The following is a 16,723-nucleotide window of genomic DNA, read 5'->3' on the forward strand; positions in this document are numbered from 1 at the left end:
TATGATGGCTGTTTGGTAGATGTTTGCATACTATGCATACTCTCTCTCTCTTCATGTGTGTGTGTGCATGTTCCGACAACAGTTTTATGTTAATGTACAATCCTTATTATGTTTTGTGTGTGTGGGGGGGGGGGGGGGCAGAGGGAGTGCTCGCCCAGGGCGCCAAACAGGCTAGGACCGCCCCTGAGCAGCAGAATGGAGCTAAAATAAATGTTTGTTTCAGTTCTATGAAGCTTTGAGTATTTTGGATCAGTAGCTGCTGTGTTTGTTGCATCATATCACTGTAATGGTTTATATGCTTTATATATTCTGAGCTAAGTTGATCTATAGTGTTACATCATATTCTATAAGGATGTTATGTGTTTGTAGACTTTCTGCCCAGTTTGACCCATTTAGCAGAAGTCAGCCTGTTTAAGGCTCTGATATCTATTCTGTTTGACTTAAAGCAGTTATGACATGGTCTGATTTTCTCACCCAATAAAGGAATATTTCATATATCAGTCTACTCTTCATTCTATCAGACACAGTTATCACAGCTCGTACACTTTCTTTTTACACATATATGTAAGCATTGAGCCAAATTTAGTAATGATGCCAACATACTGAAGGAACAACATTTATCTCTGATATATAATACATCTGTAGATACACTGTCACAGATGAAACGTTTCTTGCGGTTAGTATCATGGTTGCTAGGCAACCTGAGTAGGGTGACGAAGGCTAGTCCGTCCCATTTCACACGCCTCTCACGTCTGCACTTTTCGTACTTATAGTACACACCGTACGTAGTACGTGTACTGCGCGTACTTCAAGCATGCGGTCTCTTGATTGGGACACAGCCTCACACTGGTCCTATTAAACACGCATCCTCTGTTGCTGCCAACTGTGGGAAATAAAAGGTAAAGGCAGACATCTTTCTTCATTCGGTTCCTCTCACCTGCAGCTCCCCTTCCCCTCCAGGGTCCTTTGCTCACCATCTCACAGCATTTACTCCACGCTCCTCCCTGCATTAATCATACTCACATTCTCTCTGCGCTCACCAGTGTTGGGTAAGTTACTTTAAAATAGTAACTTAGTTACATTACTAGTTACTTCTATCAAAAGTAACTCAGTTACTTCAAGTTACTCGTTACTTTCAAAGTAACTACTAGGGAAAGTAACTTTGGTTTTACTCAGAATTCTCTTGTTAATGTGTTGCTTCCACAACTTTGCCAGTCTTCTAGCTTGCTTACTTGCCACAGTGCACTGTGCCACCTACCAATAGAAAGGAAAAGATAATCTGCATATTTCCACGAGAGAAATCCCACGCCTGGACCGTCGTCGACCGCCGATTCTAGCCTACGTCACAGCGTCATGTGCGCCTTTTACATCCAACACAAAAACTGCAGTCGTGGTGCTTTGATTGTACTCAGAACTCGGAAATTCTGCCTTCTGAGTAGGAAGATGTAGGAAACACCAGACTGCAGATGAGCTGCATACAGGGCTGGACTGGGACAAAAAATCGGCCCGGGCATTTTGACTAGAGACTGGCCCACCATTATAGGAAAAATCATAAAGCCTTTGAATGAAAACAAACGCTGTTGTGACAGTGATGTACACTGTTCTGATGGTATATATGCATCAATCTATCAATCCTTTGTTGTAAGATTCAGATAATTATTTAATAAAAGCTAGATATTTTAAATGAGAATAAGAAAGAAAAGTATTTCTTTGTGCCCCCCTCTCCCTGTTAATGCCCTACCTGCCCCCCTGGCAGCACTTTGCTAGACCCGCCCCTGCACAGTTACCAGCTGTCAGCTACCTAAAAAGGATCCTGGTGTTATTTGTCTCTCAGAAACAGTTCATAACTTCAACTCATCCATGTCTCCTAAAAGGTAAACCTGTTTCTCCATCACAGCTCTGATGATTCAGTAAGGACATCTCCTGGTTTCATCTTCATGTTTCCCTCTCACCACATATCCAAACCATCATGACCAGCAGCTTTACAGCTGTGGCTCCAGCAAACATCAGCTGATACTAGAAATTAATATTAAATAAATTCTAACAACAGCTGATCAAGCTTAAACGTGCTGCTGTTGTTTAAATCGGCTGGTTTCCTGTTTCTGGCACAAAGTGGGCGATAAACAAACAAGAGAGACGATCAGCTGATCATTGATCAGTTTTCATGATTGAAGTAGAAACGGGAGAGAGAGGGGGGAGAATGAAAGAAGAAGAGGCAGCTGTGCAGCAAAGACACAGAATAACTCCAGCTTTGTGTCTTTTTCAATGTAGCTGAAGTTCGGGACAAATTGTTCCTTTTCACCTCAATAAGAAACGCGTAATATTTTCTGTGAATACCAGACGGGACTGTTGGAAACTCTAATAATTAACCTTATGAACAAAATAAAGTTCAACATCATTAACTTCATAGCACCCACCCAGCTGTATAGAAACTCCGTCATGCTAGCTAGTAGCAGTACGGAAAAAGTCAGAATAACAAAAATAAACTCCACCTAAACTTGGTTTATATCTGACCCAGATAGACTGCAGGTCATAACTTCTTACCTGAAGTTCAGTTCACACTCAGACCGGCGGCCGCCTCGGGTCTCTTTTCCTTCTGCGTCCCCTTTCCTTCATCCACCTGCTGCCTCCACCACTTGCTAATGTTACTGAATCTGAAGCTCCGCGATGCCACCACACGAAGTAACGAGTAACGAGCCTATCTAAATCCCAGGAACGACTAACGCGTTCCTGATTTTGGCATAATAACTAGTTACCGTGCTCGTTACCACAATAATAACGTAGTTACTGTAACGCGTTACTTAATAACGCGTTAGTCCCAACACTGGCGCTCACCAATAACTCATCTCTCCTTCTGGCACAGAGGACAGCACTAATGCAAGACTCACGGCAAGACTTGATCACATCCCAGGACTTTGGACAGTGAGGGGTTATCACCATACTAGATGTGCAAAAACATAACAAACAACTGTATTTCTCCAGATGTTGGACTATGTTATTTCTCTTCCCCTATAGTCGTCTGCAAGGCATACAAGAGACTGAAACACTCTTTGAGCAAGAGTCACAAAATTAAAATCTGACATTTGTCCCAAGTCAACCGTCAGTGCTATCAAATCTACACTATAACATCATCATCATCATCATCATTGTTTATTTATATAGCACTTTAAAAACACACAAGGCTGACCAAAGTGCTGAACAATAGAAACATAATAGATACCATAAGAATAATAAATACGATAAAATAATAAACATAAAATACAAGTCAGTCAACCACTGAGTCAAAAGCCAGTGAATAAAAATATGTTTTCAATCTGGATTTAAAAACCAGCACTGACGTCGATCGCCTAATGTGAAGAGGAAGATTATTCCAAAGCTCAGGAGCCGCGATAGAGAACGCTCGGTCTCCTCAGTATCAGCCGTGGTTTGGGGACTGAGAGCAACAGCTGCTCAGCTGACGAGTGGGGACACAGGGCTTCAGCAAATCATGCAGACAGGTGCAGGTGCCAGAGCATTTAAAGATTTAAAAACCAATAAAAGAACTTTAAAATGAATCCTAAATTCAACATGATTAAGTTTTTCCTTTAGAAACATTGGTTGTGAACCATCTCTCTGCAATGTGTCATTGTCTGTCAATCTAAACCACGAGTAATTCACAAATACATATTAAAATTGTCATAAAACGAAATATCGGTTTACTGTCTGTGACCCCCGAGAAATTATACTTAACATGAATTTAATGGTTCATATTTTAAATGAGAATAAATCATAGATTCTATATGACCATTCCTACTTTTTGTATCTGACACAAAAGACAAAACTTAATATTCTAATATCCTCTTTTTATTATCAGTATTTAATACCACACACTGTCCAAGTTTTCATGTGCTGCATTCTGACTTTGTCGTGTGCACAGAGCTAGCGCTATTGAATAGTAACCATTAGACCCTGCTGAAAGAGCTAACAGCAGTGGTTGTTACAGCTGTTAACATTCCTCTAGATGCTAACATTAGCACAGTCCTTGAACGCCTGTTTGTGCTGTGAACAAACACCACCCAGCATATCCCAGTGGAGTCAGCGTCATAGCTGGAGACTTTATCCAGTTTTATTTATAAAACACTTTAAAATACCACCACAGGAACAAAGCTTAATGCCACAGCAAACTAACAGTATTGGTCATTATAAAAATATGTTTGTTTCTGTTTCTGTAATGGTAAACGCACTATTATGGACAAGCTCTGTAATCAATCATTTTAATAGAATTATAACAATAATAATTATATCATCGTTTTTCAGGTGTAAACCTTTTTAAGCACTTTATAGAAATGCATCGATGTCTAACTCACTCAGGACATATTTGATCTGAAGTGGGGCAGCCCAGTGAAAAATTCTGTCAGTCTAAAGAAGTTTTGATTTCTGCCTTGATATAAGCTAAAGATTTCAACAACACGTCTCAGTCGTCCTACATGTGTAAATGTGCAGCAAAGGTTCTTGGTAGCTGTTCAGTATCTATATATTTTTAATTCTTTGTAATTCACAGAAAATGTTTTGGGTTTTTTTAACTGAAATTTCTGTAAAAACGAACTTTTCTGTAAGTTTTAACGACCTTGTAGTTGCATGGTGAAAAGTCTTTATCAGCAGGAAAAGCTACAAAACTTACAAAAACACAGTTAAAAGTCCAAAAGTTGTGACTTTGTTCACATTTCCTAAATCTGTCCAGCAGTCTCCGCCACTTCTGGTCCACGAGCCTTATGTTTGATACCCCATGGTGTAATGAATGTGTTACATCTTCAAAGGAAACCTCAGATCCCACTTCACCCCTGGTTGTCACGGCCTGGAGGATCAGCAGGTCGCTGGTCAGCTGTCTCCCTCTCTCTCTCTCTCACCGGGGCGGAGCTCATTACGGGTTCACGCCCTCTGCCCACGCCCTCGGAGGAGGAAACACCTGTGCCTCAATAGCGTGGCCGGCATTTAAGCCCGGGAACAGCGGCTGTTCTTCGCTGCATCGTTGTGTGACTCGCGTCAGTGCAAGCCCAGCTCCTGCAGGTATTTTCCTGTGTTATTGTGTTCCTGCTTTAACGAGTGTTTCGTTGTGCGCAGACCCTCTGGACCCTTTTCCCTTGTGTTTCCTGAGTGGCTCGTGTTGAGGAGAGAGCCTGGAGTCGTGTCTCCAGTGTCTCCAGTGTCTCCCTGCTTGCTCATCACCCACCTACCTGCTGACCCACTGTTGAGTCCTCTCCAAGCCCCACTGCCTGCATTCCTCTGCTCTCTGGTGCTTCACCTCCTCAGCCTGCGCACTCCTGCTGCCCTTCATTCACCTCCAGAGGCTTAGATTTAAAATAAAAATACCCACTGCCCTGGAGCCCAAGCAACTCCTCATAGGCCCCGTATCCCGCCTCCACAGGGTAACTCTGGACAGCGTCTCTGACCCAGGACCAGAATTTACTTCTAAGGTATGGAAAGAATTTTGCTCCACCGCTTAAGTACAAATCAGTCTCTCTTCTGGTTTTCACCCTGAGATTAATGGGTAAACTGGGAAACGAATCAGGAGCTGGAGGCGGAGACAGAGGAAGAGATCCAGCGTCTGGCTGACCAGTGCTGGTTTCCCCTTACCATCCTTTTTTTTTTTAAAACATTTTTTATTGGTTTTAACCGGTTTTACATGGTGCACCATGAACATTAGAAAATAATAATAATAATAATAATAATAATAATAATAATAATAATAATAATAATAATAATAATAATAATAATAATAATAATAAATGGATGTCAGCTCGACTCTGACTCTTGGTGGCGCTGTCACTTGGTGTTCGCTCGCTCTGTGGTAGAGTATCACTTCCTGTTCCTGCTCAAACACAGTGGTGTTTCTGAGTAGCTTATGTGCTTAGCAGTTTAATTAACAACTTTTAAATACATTCTTTTTTCAGAGTATAATCTTCACGTGCTTCATCAACAAATTGATTTACTCTGCCTTACAGAAACCTGGTTGCAGCAGGATGATTATGTTAGTTTAAATGAATCAACACCCCCGAGTCATTCTAACTACCAGAAATCTCGAAGCACAGGTCGAGGGGGAGGTGTGGCAGCAATTTTTCACACCAGTCTATTAATTAATGAAAGACCAAGACAGACTTTTAATTCATTTGAAAGCCTGATGCTTAACATTGTCCACCCTTAGATCGTATAGATGTCAGTCCATTAAGCCGCTGAGATAGTCCACATATTTTTTGATTTTTCCAGCACATAGCAATACAGCGCTTGGCTTCCAAAAGTCCAGTCGTTAACAGAGCTCTATTGTTTGCAGCAGGTACAAAATTACTCGGGTATATATTTAAAATACATATTTTAGGATGAAGTGGAATCACATCACCAATAATTTGACTCAACAGATTTATTACCTTTTCCCAAATCCACTTAAATATCTGGATGTCCACTAGAAATATCTAATTACATGCTGGGTCTAAGACGTTTTCTCCAAACTGTGTTGTTTATTTTGAAATTCACTCCATGATTAATCCTGTGAATCTCATTTAATGACACTTGAGGATTTTCACGTGTCCCAGCTGTTGCCGGGCACATCCACTCCTCTGTCCCACCCTCACTGCCTGCTTCCAGCTGCCGGGAGTTTTTCTCTCAATAAATCCTGTGTGACTTCCTCCCTGTGTCCTGCGTTTGAGTCCGGATAACGTGAAATAACTCACTGCAGACTTGCATGTCTGGCAACTGGCAAATCAAGGAACAGTATTTGAATTCCTATGGACCAGTGATCGTGTTGGTGGCTGAGGCCAGCATAGCAGGCTTTTTAAAATCTTTTTTAATCTTTTTATTTAATGAACGACCGGCTTCTCTCCTTGTCCTTATTTGGCAGGTGAGACAATGAAGTCATCATGTTGTTTGCCAGGAGGATGACTCAGAAACTCTGTATGAACCATGAAGATCTGGTGCCAGTGACCTTCAGTGACCATCTGCACTCATAATGAACTCTGAGATCAGCACATGGCTCGTGCTGCGACACAGAGCATTAGCCTCACTATAAACACACTCACCAGTGATTGAGGATTGCTGAGGGTGTCTCCAAGTTTACCTCAAAATCAGTCACATTAACACAAACACAGCGGACTCCGCTTGCCTTTAAAAGCTTTGTGTACGATGTGGAGTCTGACGCAGACAGTGCGCTGCTGCTTCAGTGTTTGCATACTTTGGTATGTTGTGACGATTCAGTGTTGTAATGAGCAGAAGCCGTTCTGACTGGTGTTTTGTTAACCTGTCAGGTGTTTATTGCACTGATCCTGAGCAGATAGCAGGGCTGTCTGAGCCAACGCTCCCGGGACGTCCCCGCGCTGTAGCTTGCCAGTCGCGCACCAATTATGGTAATTATTACATTAACTAAAAGTGTGCAGCCAAAATAGACCACGGATATCATCATCATCCTCTTCCAAGATCAAAGCTGTTGGGGATCATTACAAATAATAATCACAAGATGGTAATAAAGACATGGGAGTTTAACAAACACCTTTCAGTCATTTATATGTAAACGAGCAGTTTTTGAACTATTTGTTGACATGAAGAATGAACATATATATGTGATGTTGCTTTATTGTCAAATGTCACCTCGGTGTTAGAACCCTGAGTCGTTTCCATCGACAATAAATGAGTAATAAATGAATTATGTAGCAGCCTAATGATGTGTGAGCCCAGCAGCAGTGAACACGGAGCCCTCATCATGATCACTTAGTGTTTCCTGGAAATGACACACGTTCCTGGTTAAAGTTCATAAATGTTTTTTAATGAATTGAATATTGTCTTTGCGGGCGACCGTGGCTTAGGGGGTTGGGAAGCGTATCTGTAACCGGAAGGTCGCCGGTTCGATCCCCGGGCTCTCTGTCCTGGTCGTTGTGTCCTTGGGCAAGACACTTCACCTGCCTCCTACTGGTGTTGGCCAGAGGGGCCGATGGCGCGATATGGCAGCCTCGCTTCTGTCAGTCTGCCCCAGGGCAGCTGTGGCTACAACTGTAGCTGCCTCCACCAGTGTGTGAATGTGAGAGTGAATAGTGGAATTGTAAAGCGCTTTGAGGGCCTAGAAAAGCGCTATATAAATCCAATCCATTATTATTTGTGTTACCGTACACCACCAGCATGCTGGAGCCAGACATTGTGACCAAGTTCTCACATGATATCTTTTTCTTAGTTACAATCTCTCCAACTGTACTTAAACAACTCGAATCTAAAGATGTTTAAAATCAAGATTAGATCCTCTTGGCTAAAATAGATGCTAGCTATAGTTAGCACTTGGTTTCTGCGTGGCTGTCATGTAATCATTTTACACTCTTACAGTGTTACTGTGATTGATGTTCAGTGTAACAACAACATAAGACCATCAAACTGTGTCCCAACATTAAATCCTCACCTTCACTGAATCCTTGCATTCCCTAAACCACCGATGTGTTTGACCCCTGCATGAAGCTCAGGTGCTTTGTGCAGCCACCATCCGCTCCAGCTAGTTCTTAACAAATGCATCTGACCACCTCCCAATATAATAATTGTGTATGAAATAAATCCTGAGCTGTGGCTCAGAACTGTGATTTTCCTTTTTAAATATAATGACTGTAAAGTACCGAGGTGTGGTGTGGGTTGTGAGGGTTTGCATAAAGTAGCTTTGACTCCATGTGGTGTTAAAGCAAACACAGAAAGACATGAAGCCTAAATTACAAATGACCTTTATTCATATATTATGTTGTTATTATATCTCATGCTGGCTACTCACAGAGAGACTGAGATTACCCATAATGCACCACTGACCGACACAGGAAGTCATTCCTGCCTGTGGCTCCCTGTGCAGTCCTCCATCTATCACTGTAAACACTGCAACAGTTACAGCCTTTCACGCCCTCCTTTCTACTCTGTAATGTTGCCGTCACTGTCTTGATCTGTCAACCCTGAAGATTTATGACACGCTGACTTGTATATTTTGCATGTGTTGTGCTATTCCTCATTTCTTAACATATTGTAGTTTGTATGTGTTACTGTATTGGAGCAACAGCAGCCCACACAACTTCCTCAGGGAATAATGAAGTATTCTGATTTTGATTATTTATAGGAATGAATATCTGATACCTGATTGTGATTCGCTCAGCTGAGTAAATTAACTCAAAGTAGTGTTTACTGTGTTTGACAGACTGAGACCACAGCTGGTGTCTGACACAGTTGGTCCTCACATGAGTCACTAAATATAGAAACCCCACAGCATCTGTTGTCTGCAGAGCCGAGGGCTGGATCGTTCGGTTTAAGAGATTAAGGGGGCATAACTGCTTTAGTGGCAGCTCATACTTCCTGAAAAACGCTGCCTGCTGAACTTTGGATTCTTCTTCCATTAAATTAATGTTCCTGTTTTATTGTACTTTTAATTAATATAGCAGGTTGGAACGTCAAAGTAGAATCTGTTTGCTTACAGTGATGTTAATGATGCAACAAGACAAGTGCAAAGGGGGGTCTGGGGTCCAGGGAGGAAGGGAATCCAAATATCAGGTAATCCACAAACACACTGCCTCTCAGCTCTGGGTTGGATCACCACACACTGAGGAAGGGAACCAGGAATCTGTGGCTTTGTCTCAACGATCCAGCAAACAGTGACTAGCCAGTGGTCCTTAATGAGATCATCAGCCAAAGGTGGGTGACTCTTCCAGGTGTGAAGCCAGAACCCAGGAGGAGTTCTGCCCACTGGTGCAGGCAACAACAACAACGAGAGAGAGAGAGCACCTGCCTGCTGTTCGGTTCTTGTCGTCTGTGATTTATTTTTCCAGGGTATCCAGTTCTGATTTCAAACTGTTCAACTGGTGGGTGGTGGTGTACTGGGAAGGAGGTCAGCGGTACAGACGCAGGGTCTACGAGGCAGGAGAGAGAGTGCTGAGTCGAATAACTCCAGGCAGATAAACATGTCAGAGAGGTCAGGTGGAACTGGAGATTGTGACGGACAATCAGAGGAAAGAGACGTGAGACAGGCAATGCTGGTAACAGTGTGTGATCCAAAATGTCAGCACTGGGTGGATGGCGTCTTAACCAGGCGTGGCCGAGGAAGGAAAGAGCGATCAGGGCTTCAAACTGATGCAAACTGGTTTCTTCAGGGTGGTTGTCAGAGCGAGAGAGAGAGGTTTGGATCTGTGAGCTGTGAGTCTTCTTCTGGAGTTGTTATTTGGAGAGACTGATTAAAGGGCTTTCTGCACATGTGGATGAGACAACCCCGTGATGTGACCACGCTTATGCAGTTAATCGATTCTTTGATCAATCGAGTTATAGAGAAAACTTTTCCTGCCACCTTCATCAGCTACAACCCAAAAATAAAGAGAGCAGTCAGCCACACGCTGTTTACCTTGTTGTGGTGAAAATGTGATGAGTAGCTGCATCAGGATTTCAGCTTTCATCTAAAACACTGCTGAGTTTGGAGTTTAACCCTGGCTGGGCTCATTTCAGGGCTCTGTCCTGAAACAGTCACCAGGTTCAGATGTTCTCCTTTGGTGTTTGAGAGCCAGGAAACACTCGGTGACAAATCCAGCACATTCATCCACCTGTGAGGACCTCAGGGGAGGCGAGGTCGTTCCACGCTGAAGTTTCAGGAGGAGGCTGTGTGACCTGAGCAGAAGGAAGCAGCAGAAGCAGGAGGCTAATCATACCTTTAACTTCTGCGATCGACTGAGCGATCGCGCCGAGTTCTCCGGTGTTGTACGAAGCATCAGCACATCCTGCAGCGTTTCTTATGAGGGCACACCTAACCACTGAGAGCTGGTGAGTCCATTCTGTTGTTAGGTGATCCTGTCACAGCCAGCGAGGCAGGTTGGACTCAAAGTTCAGTGTGTTTATTTACAGTGACGCTAATAACACAACAACGCAGTACAAAGGGGGAGCTGCGCTCCAGGGAGGAAGGAAACCAAACATCTGCTGTGATGTTTGTGCTTTAACATGAGTTTATATTCATCCTCATATGTATCAAGGCCCTTCACCTTAACATGGATTATTTCTTAATTATCTCACAGTCTTGAATTTGTATTTTACATTTCATCACTGTTTCAGTTGCTGCTTCTTCAGCTTGTTATAATACGGTCTCACAGAGTTACTTTATATTGTTCCTTCTCACACTACTTCAACACTTGGAAACACAACAAATGTCCTGAATCCTGAAATAGTGTCAACATCAACATGTTGGCAGTCGCTCTGATCAGTGATCACCTGCAAAGGACAGTGCTTTGACTCAACATCCACCCTCACAGGGCAAGATGTTCATTTTCACTTTTTATCACATTGTCTCCGGTCTGGGACACTCGGGGTGGATACGCTCAAAACAGGAAACAGAACCGCCAAAATGAAGGACAGACAACATGAAAATGTGCCCATTGAGTTTGTTGCTAAAACAAACTCCACCATAGCTGCTCACATTTGATTTTTATAGCACCAAATCATGACAACAGTCGCCTCAAAGAGGGATATATTGTAGGGTAAAGATCCTCCAAGAACTCAAAGAAAACCTCAGCAATCAGTGAACAACCAGGAACAACAAGAACAGCACACCAGGAGAACCCAGCAGCAGAACCTGGCTCAGGGCGGAGCAGCCGAGGGAGGAGGCGGGACAAAGACGGCGCTCTGCTGTGGTACAGGTGTGGATAAATACACAGAGAGTGAAAAGAGAGGAAAACACAAAGTGCATCATGGGAAGCCGTCAGCAGCACGGGCCTATTTCAGCACAAGTAAGGGTGAGTGTTACAGGAAACGCACAGTTTCATTCAAACAGTGGTGGGTACGTAACGTGACGCTGGCTGTCGATAAAATCAAAGTACGCAGTAAATTTTAGAGCTTTAGAGCAACCACAGGTGTGATTAGACCAGCTGTGCCCTCTCAAGTCTTAATTCAGGAATATGTGCGCTTTGACGTTGTGTGGTTAATGTGTTGCAGAGGGAACAGGAGTGGAGGACAGCCACTCAGGAAGCAGAAGACCAGGAGGTTTTGTTCCCTCTGTCCTCTGTGCTGGATGCACCGCCGGTGAGAGCACGAGCGGAGTCAGACTCTCAGAGAGCATCATGTGGCAGCTCTCTGCTCCCCGCTCACCTGCTCTCCACAGTCATCTCAGTTTGCCCCCCCCCCCCCCCACACCTCACCCCCCCCATGTTTGCACATTAGATTTTTAGTTGGTTTGGTTTCAGCTACTTCGTGTAGTCAAATCTGTCCTTCCTCTTTCAGACATGCCATGTAAATCCACACCCACCGAGTCATTTTGTTCCAGTTTGCGCTGTAAATCAAACAGTTTTTGTTTGAACCTCAGTGTTATGAATCTGCTGCTTGAGCCACCTCTGGCCTTTCTGATGCCCTTCTCCCACAGGCCAAAGATATGCAGTTATTTGTGATTGTACAGGTATGAATATGAGAGGATGGTTGTCTGTCTGTGTCCTGTGACAGACTGCTGATCTGTTGTACCCACTGGGATAAGGTCCTGAAGAAAGTGGAAAAGGTTTATTTGTAAAGATATTCAAAATAAAATACAAGTTAAAGTTGAAAAAACTGTGATTGTATGTGTAGAGATGATAATATGTGGGCCACTCTGGGCTGTCGGGATGTGTTTCTAACGGGCGGATTGAATTTGATCTCTGATCAGGAACAGAAACCTGTTCGGAAAAGTTCAACTGAAGATCATCATTTATTGATTTATTTTTAACCACGTGCACTAATTAAAGTCAAATCATTTCCGCTCTGGCTGTGCGCGGCCCCGCGACGCACTCGCGGTTCTCTGCACTTGGCAGAAGAGAGCCAGACCGACGCAGCCAGCAGTCACTACAGGCGCTCTCCTCACGGGCTGCGGGCGCTGCGGGGACGAAGATGTCAGTGAAAGCAAAGAGAACCATAAGCGTAAAGAATGAGTCCAAGAAGTGCGCGGCGCGCTTTTGGAGGTCCGTCCCGCACCTTTTGCTGTACTTCTCTTTGGTGGCGTACGCAGCGCTGGGTGCGCTTATCTTCCAATACATCGAGGGACACACACCGTCCGCTGTGCAGGAGGAGTACCACACGTTTCTGTGCCAAATGGTAGAGACCGTACAGAAGCTCACCGGTGAGCAAAACTCTGTTTGTAGCAGATCAAACGTGTCTGTGACGAACTGAATTATGTGTTTGGTAATTAAACTTTATATCATCATTGTATCAGTAGCATCACTGGTTTGCTCTGCGCTGGGTTTTCTCGTCTCTCTTTCTCAGCTGACAGCACCGCCACTGAACAAATAGTGAAGGGAGTGACGGAGAAGATGCAGAACGAGTTCAAGTCCATCTGGTTCCAGAGACCTGACAGATGGGATTTTTTCGGCTCTATGTTCTTCTGTTGCACCGTTTTCACAACTGTTGGTGAGTCCGTTATGATGCCGTACTAATCACTAAACGATTATGTGCTTTTTTATTTAAGTTTTATGCAAATCCGAAGAAGAGAGTGTGTCAAAGATATAAAGTATTCTTGTCAAATCCGAGTAAAACTCTAACATATGTCAGTCTTGTTACTACCAGAAGAATAATCAGCTAAAACTCAACTGAAGTGGCACAAAACCAACAAAGATATCTGAGGCTGCACCCAATATTTTCACACCGATTCACAGTAATGAGTCCTCGGGACATGTGTCAGGCACAGAAAGGTCCGCAAATTCATCATGAAGCCTTCAAATGCATGTACGTTTTTCAAATATGAGGTTTCATAAGACAGATGTACAGTAAACCACAGCAACATATACAACTGTGGATTATTTAGGTGGGCCAAAAGCCATATTTACACAGACAATCAAGTGTCCTGTTGTATCAAAGGCAGGACTGTGAAATTGTTGCCTGACTGTGAGGGTTCAGGTTGTAATGCTCCAAATGTGTGTTTGCATTCAGACGTTTAGGTGATAAGTTTCCTTAAAAAGGACTGACTGTTTAAAATGTCTGTGAGGAAGTTTAGCTTGTGCTGTGTGCTGGGTGATAGCTTATTTTGAAAAAAGCACCACTTCACATCTAGTTGGGTGGATGCCTCACAGCATCCACACTATTGAGTTCCTGTTTCTCTTTATTCTTTATTCCACTATAATCTAGTTGCTTCCGTACGCTTTTTGGCACTTAACTACTTCCTCAGTTTTCAGCCAATTTTCACCGTTCAAACTCTAAACTGTTCTGCTTTTTCTGGAGATGGGTGCCATGACTTTTGGTGTTTATTACTATTATACTTTTTAAAATATTACACTTTTTTCCTTTTTTTTGTCCCATTGAAATGAATGGAAAACTTCCACAATTCTGCTAAAACGTGCTTGTCTTTGAAACTTAAGGACATCCTCATACTTTCATAGTATACAAATACATAGTATTTGTACCCAATCATAGTATTTCTGCCATATCATCGTATTTGTGCCAAATCATAGTATTTTTACCAAATCATAGTATTTGTGCTAAAACATAGAATTTCTGCAAAATCATAGTATATCTGTTATGTTATACTATTACTACTAAGGCATAGTATTTCTGCCAAATCATATTATCTCTGCTAAATCATAGTGTCTGCCGAATCCTAGTATTTGAGCCAAAGCATAGCATTTGTACCAAATCATAGTATTACTGCTAAGTCATAGTATTTGAGGCAGCCTTATAAAATTTCCCCTTGTGGGACTAATAAAGATATATCAAATCAAATCAAAAAACATAGTATTTCTGCCAAATCTTAGTAATTTTGCTCAATGATAGAATTTCTGCTATGCTGTAGTACTTTTTGCTTGATTATAGTATTTCTCCTAAGTCAATGTATTGCATGTAAATCATAGTATTTCTACCAAGTCCCAGTGTTTCTGCTAAATCATAAATAATGTTTTAGCTCAAATTGTATGATTTGGTTCAAATATTATGATTTGGCAGAATTTTCTATGTTTCAGCACATGGACATTTGGCAGTGTTAGAGAGTTATCTCTGGGATGCTGGGATGATAGCTCCCTCAGGACTTAAACTCCGGTCAGAGAGTGGGGCACAGAGAGTGGTGTCCGGATATACTTTAATGGAAGTTAACAGCAGCTCAACAGTACAGCAGTAGGCATACTTAACAAGTGTGGGAGGGGCGGACAGACGTGTGGTTCTGAATAACAAGAAACAAGGAGAAACAATTTTCACATGTAAATATAACAATCGTCACTTCCCAACATCATGCCAATATAATGAACTGTAACACAAATAATCAGCTGAATGCTCTGACATAAGAAAGCCCCACAATCCCATTTGAACAGGCAGGAAACAAGAATATCTGCATATCTCAGGCAACAGAAAAGACCTAATGCCCCCAAATTAGGAAAGGTCAGCAATTACATGGTCTTCAGTGCCCTCTAGTGGCTAAATAACACAACCGCGGTACACAGATCCAACCCGCAACAAATGCTACGGTGGTAAGTCACATGCCTCTACCAATCTCGATAAATCTCCTAGCATAAACCCCCTGTAATTAACGTCAAAGTACAACCCGTGCTAAAAGTGGAAATAGACTCGTAGAACTGGAGGGATTTTGACTCACATTTGCACAGGAACACACACGGCTATTCCCCCGCACTCATGGAGAAAAACATGCCTAGTGCTCCTCCAACTCGTGATACGGCAGGACCGTCGTAAAAGCATGTGACGTCATCACCGCAGCAAACAGTAAGAACAAAGTGGATCTTATCGGCAGAAATTAACATTGCACTTATAGCGATGCGATTGAAATATAAGGAGACTTTCGGACAGGCAGAAAAAATATTATTTAGTATAAATACTAAGTTTTAGCAGAAATACCATGTTTTAGCGCAAATACTATGTTTTAGCACAGATTTAGCTAAATACTATGATTTGTCACAAATGCTATGATTTCGTACAAATGCTGTGATTTGGCACAAACACTGTGATTTACCAGAAATAATATCAATTGGTTCAAATATTATGATTTAGAAGAAAGACTATGTTTTAGTATAAATACTCTGTTCGAACTTTAAAAAATTCTGATATTTCTGCTAATGTGTGCTATGACTTTTACCATTGAAATGAATTAAACACATTATCAATGTGGTCACTGATTGTGCTTGCCGGGTTGAGCTGTGTTTTAGCTCAGTGAGATGAGCAGCCGTTCTCAGAGCGGGAGGCCCGGGTTCAAATCTCGCTTATGGCAACAATTTTTTCAGTTAACAGTTAAATTTTTTAAAAATCTCTTCAGCACAAATCCCAGCTTCTTCTTTTTTTTTTTTGCTGTTTTCAGAAAAAAACTATTTTCTGCAGAAAAATGCTGCTGATTGACCTCTCTTAAGCAGAATTTTCAGTCTTTTCACCTCTTATCAGCGCAATTCTCAGCATCTTCTGCTCATTTTAGCACAATTGTCAGTCTTTCCATTTTTTTGGTTTTGATAATGACTTTGGCTCAGTGAGTTGAGTAGCCACCTTGAGACCAGTAGGGCCAAGTTTGAATCCTGCTCATGGCACAATTTCTTTTCACCTCTTTTCAGTACAAATTTCAGCTTCTTTACCCCTTTTCAGTAGAGCTTTTGGCTTTTCACCACCTTTCAGCAAAAATTTCTGCTTCTTCACCTGTTTTCAGCAGAATTTTCAGTTTCTTTACCACCATACACTTTTTGCAACTTTTAATCTTTTTCAGCTATTTTCAGCAGACAGCTTCAGCGTTACGGCATCCACACAGCATTTTCGCAGGAAATGCAATTTTTTTCTA

The 16,723-nt window shown here is 42.3% G+C and overlaps 1 protein-coding gene across 1 annotated transcript in view; it reads left to right on the plus strand.

Moving 5' to 3' along the window:
- Nucleotides 1-12,146: 12,146 nt before the first annotated feature.
- The window catches only part of kcnk18 (potassium channel, subfamily K, member 18), a 16,395-nt gene continuing 11,818 nt past the window's right edge, over nt 12,147-16,723 (plus strand). Inside the window, exons 1-2 of the mRNA XM_085182473.1 lie at nt 12,147-13,090; nt 13,234-13,377. Coding sequence (XP_085038599.1) covers nt 12,862-13,090; nt 13,234-13,377 — 373 coding nt within the window. The 5' untranslated portion in view covers nt 12,147-12,861. The remainder of the gene's footprint in view (nt 13,091-13,233; nt 13,378-16,723) is intronic.

This window comes from Neolamprologus multifasciatus, chromosome 13 (genome assembly GCF_963576455.1).
Source record: "Neolamprologus multifasciatus chromosome 13, fNeoMul1.2, whole genome shotgun sequence".
NCBI lineage: Eukaryota > Metazoa > Chordata > Actinopteri > Cichliformes > Cichlidae > Neolamprologus > Neolamprologus multifasciatus.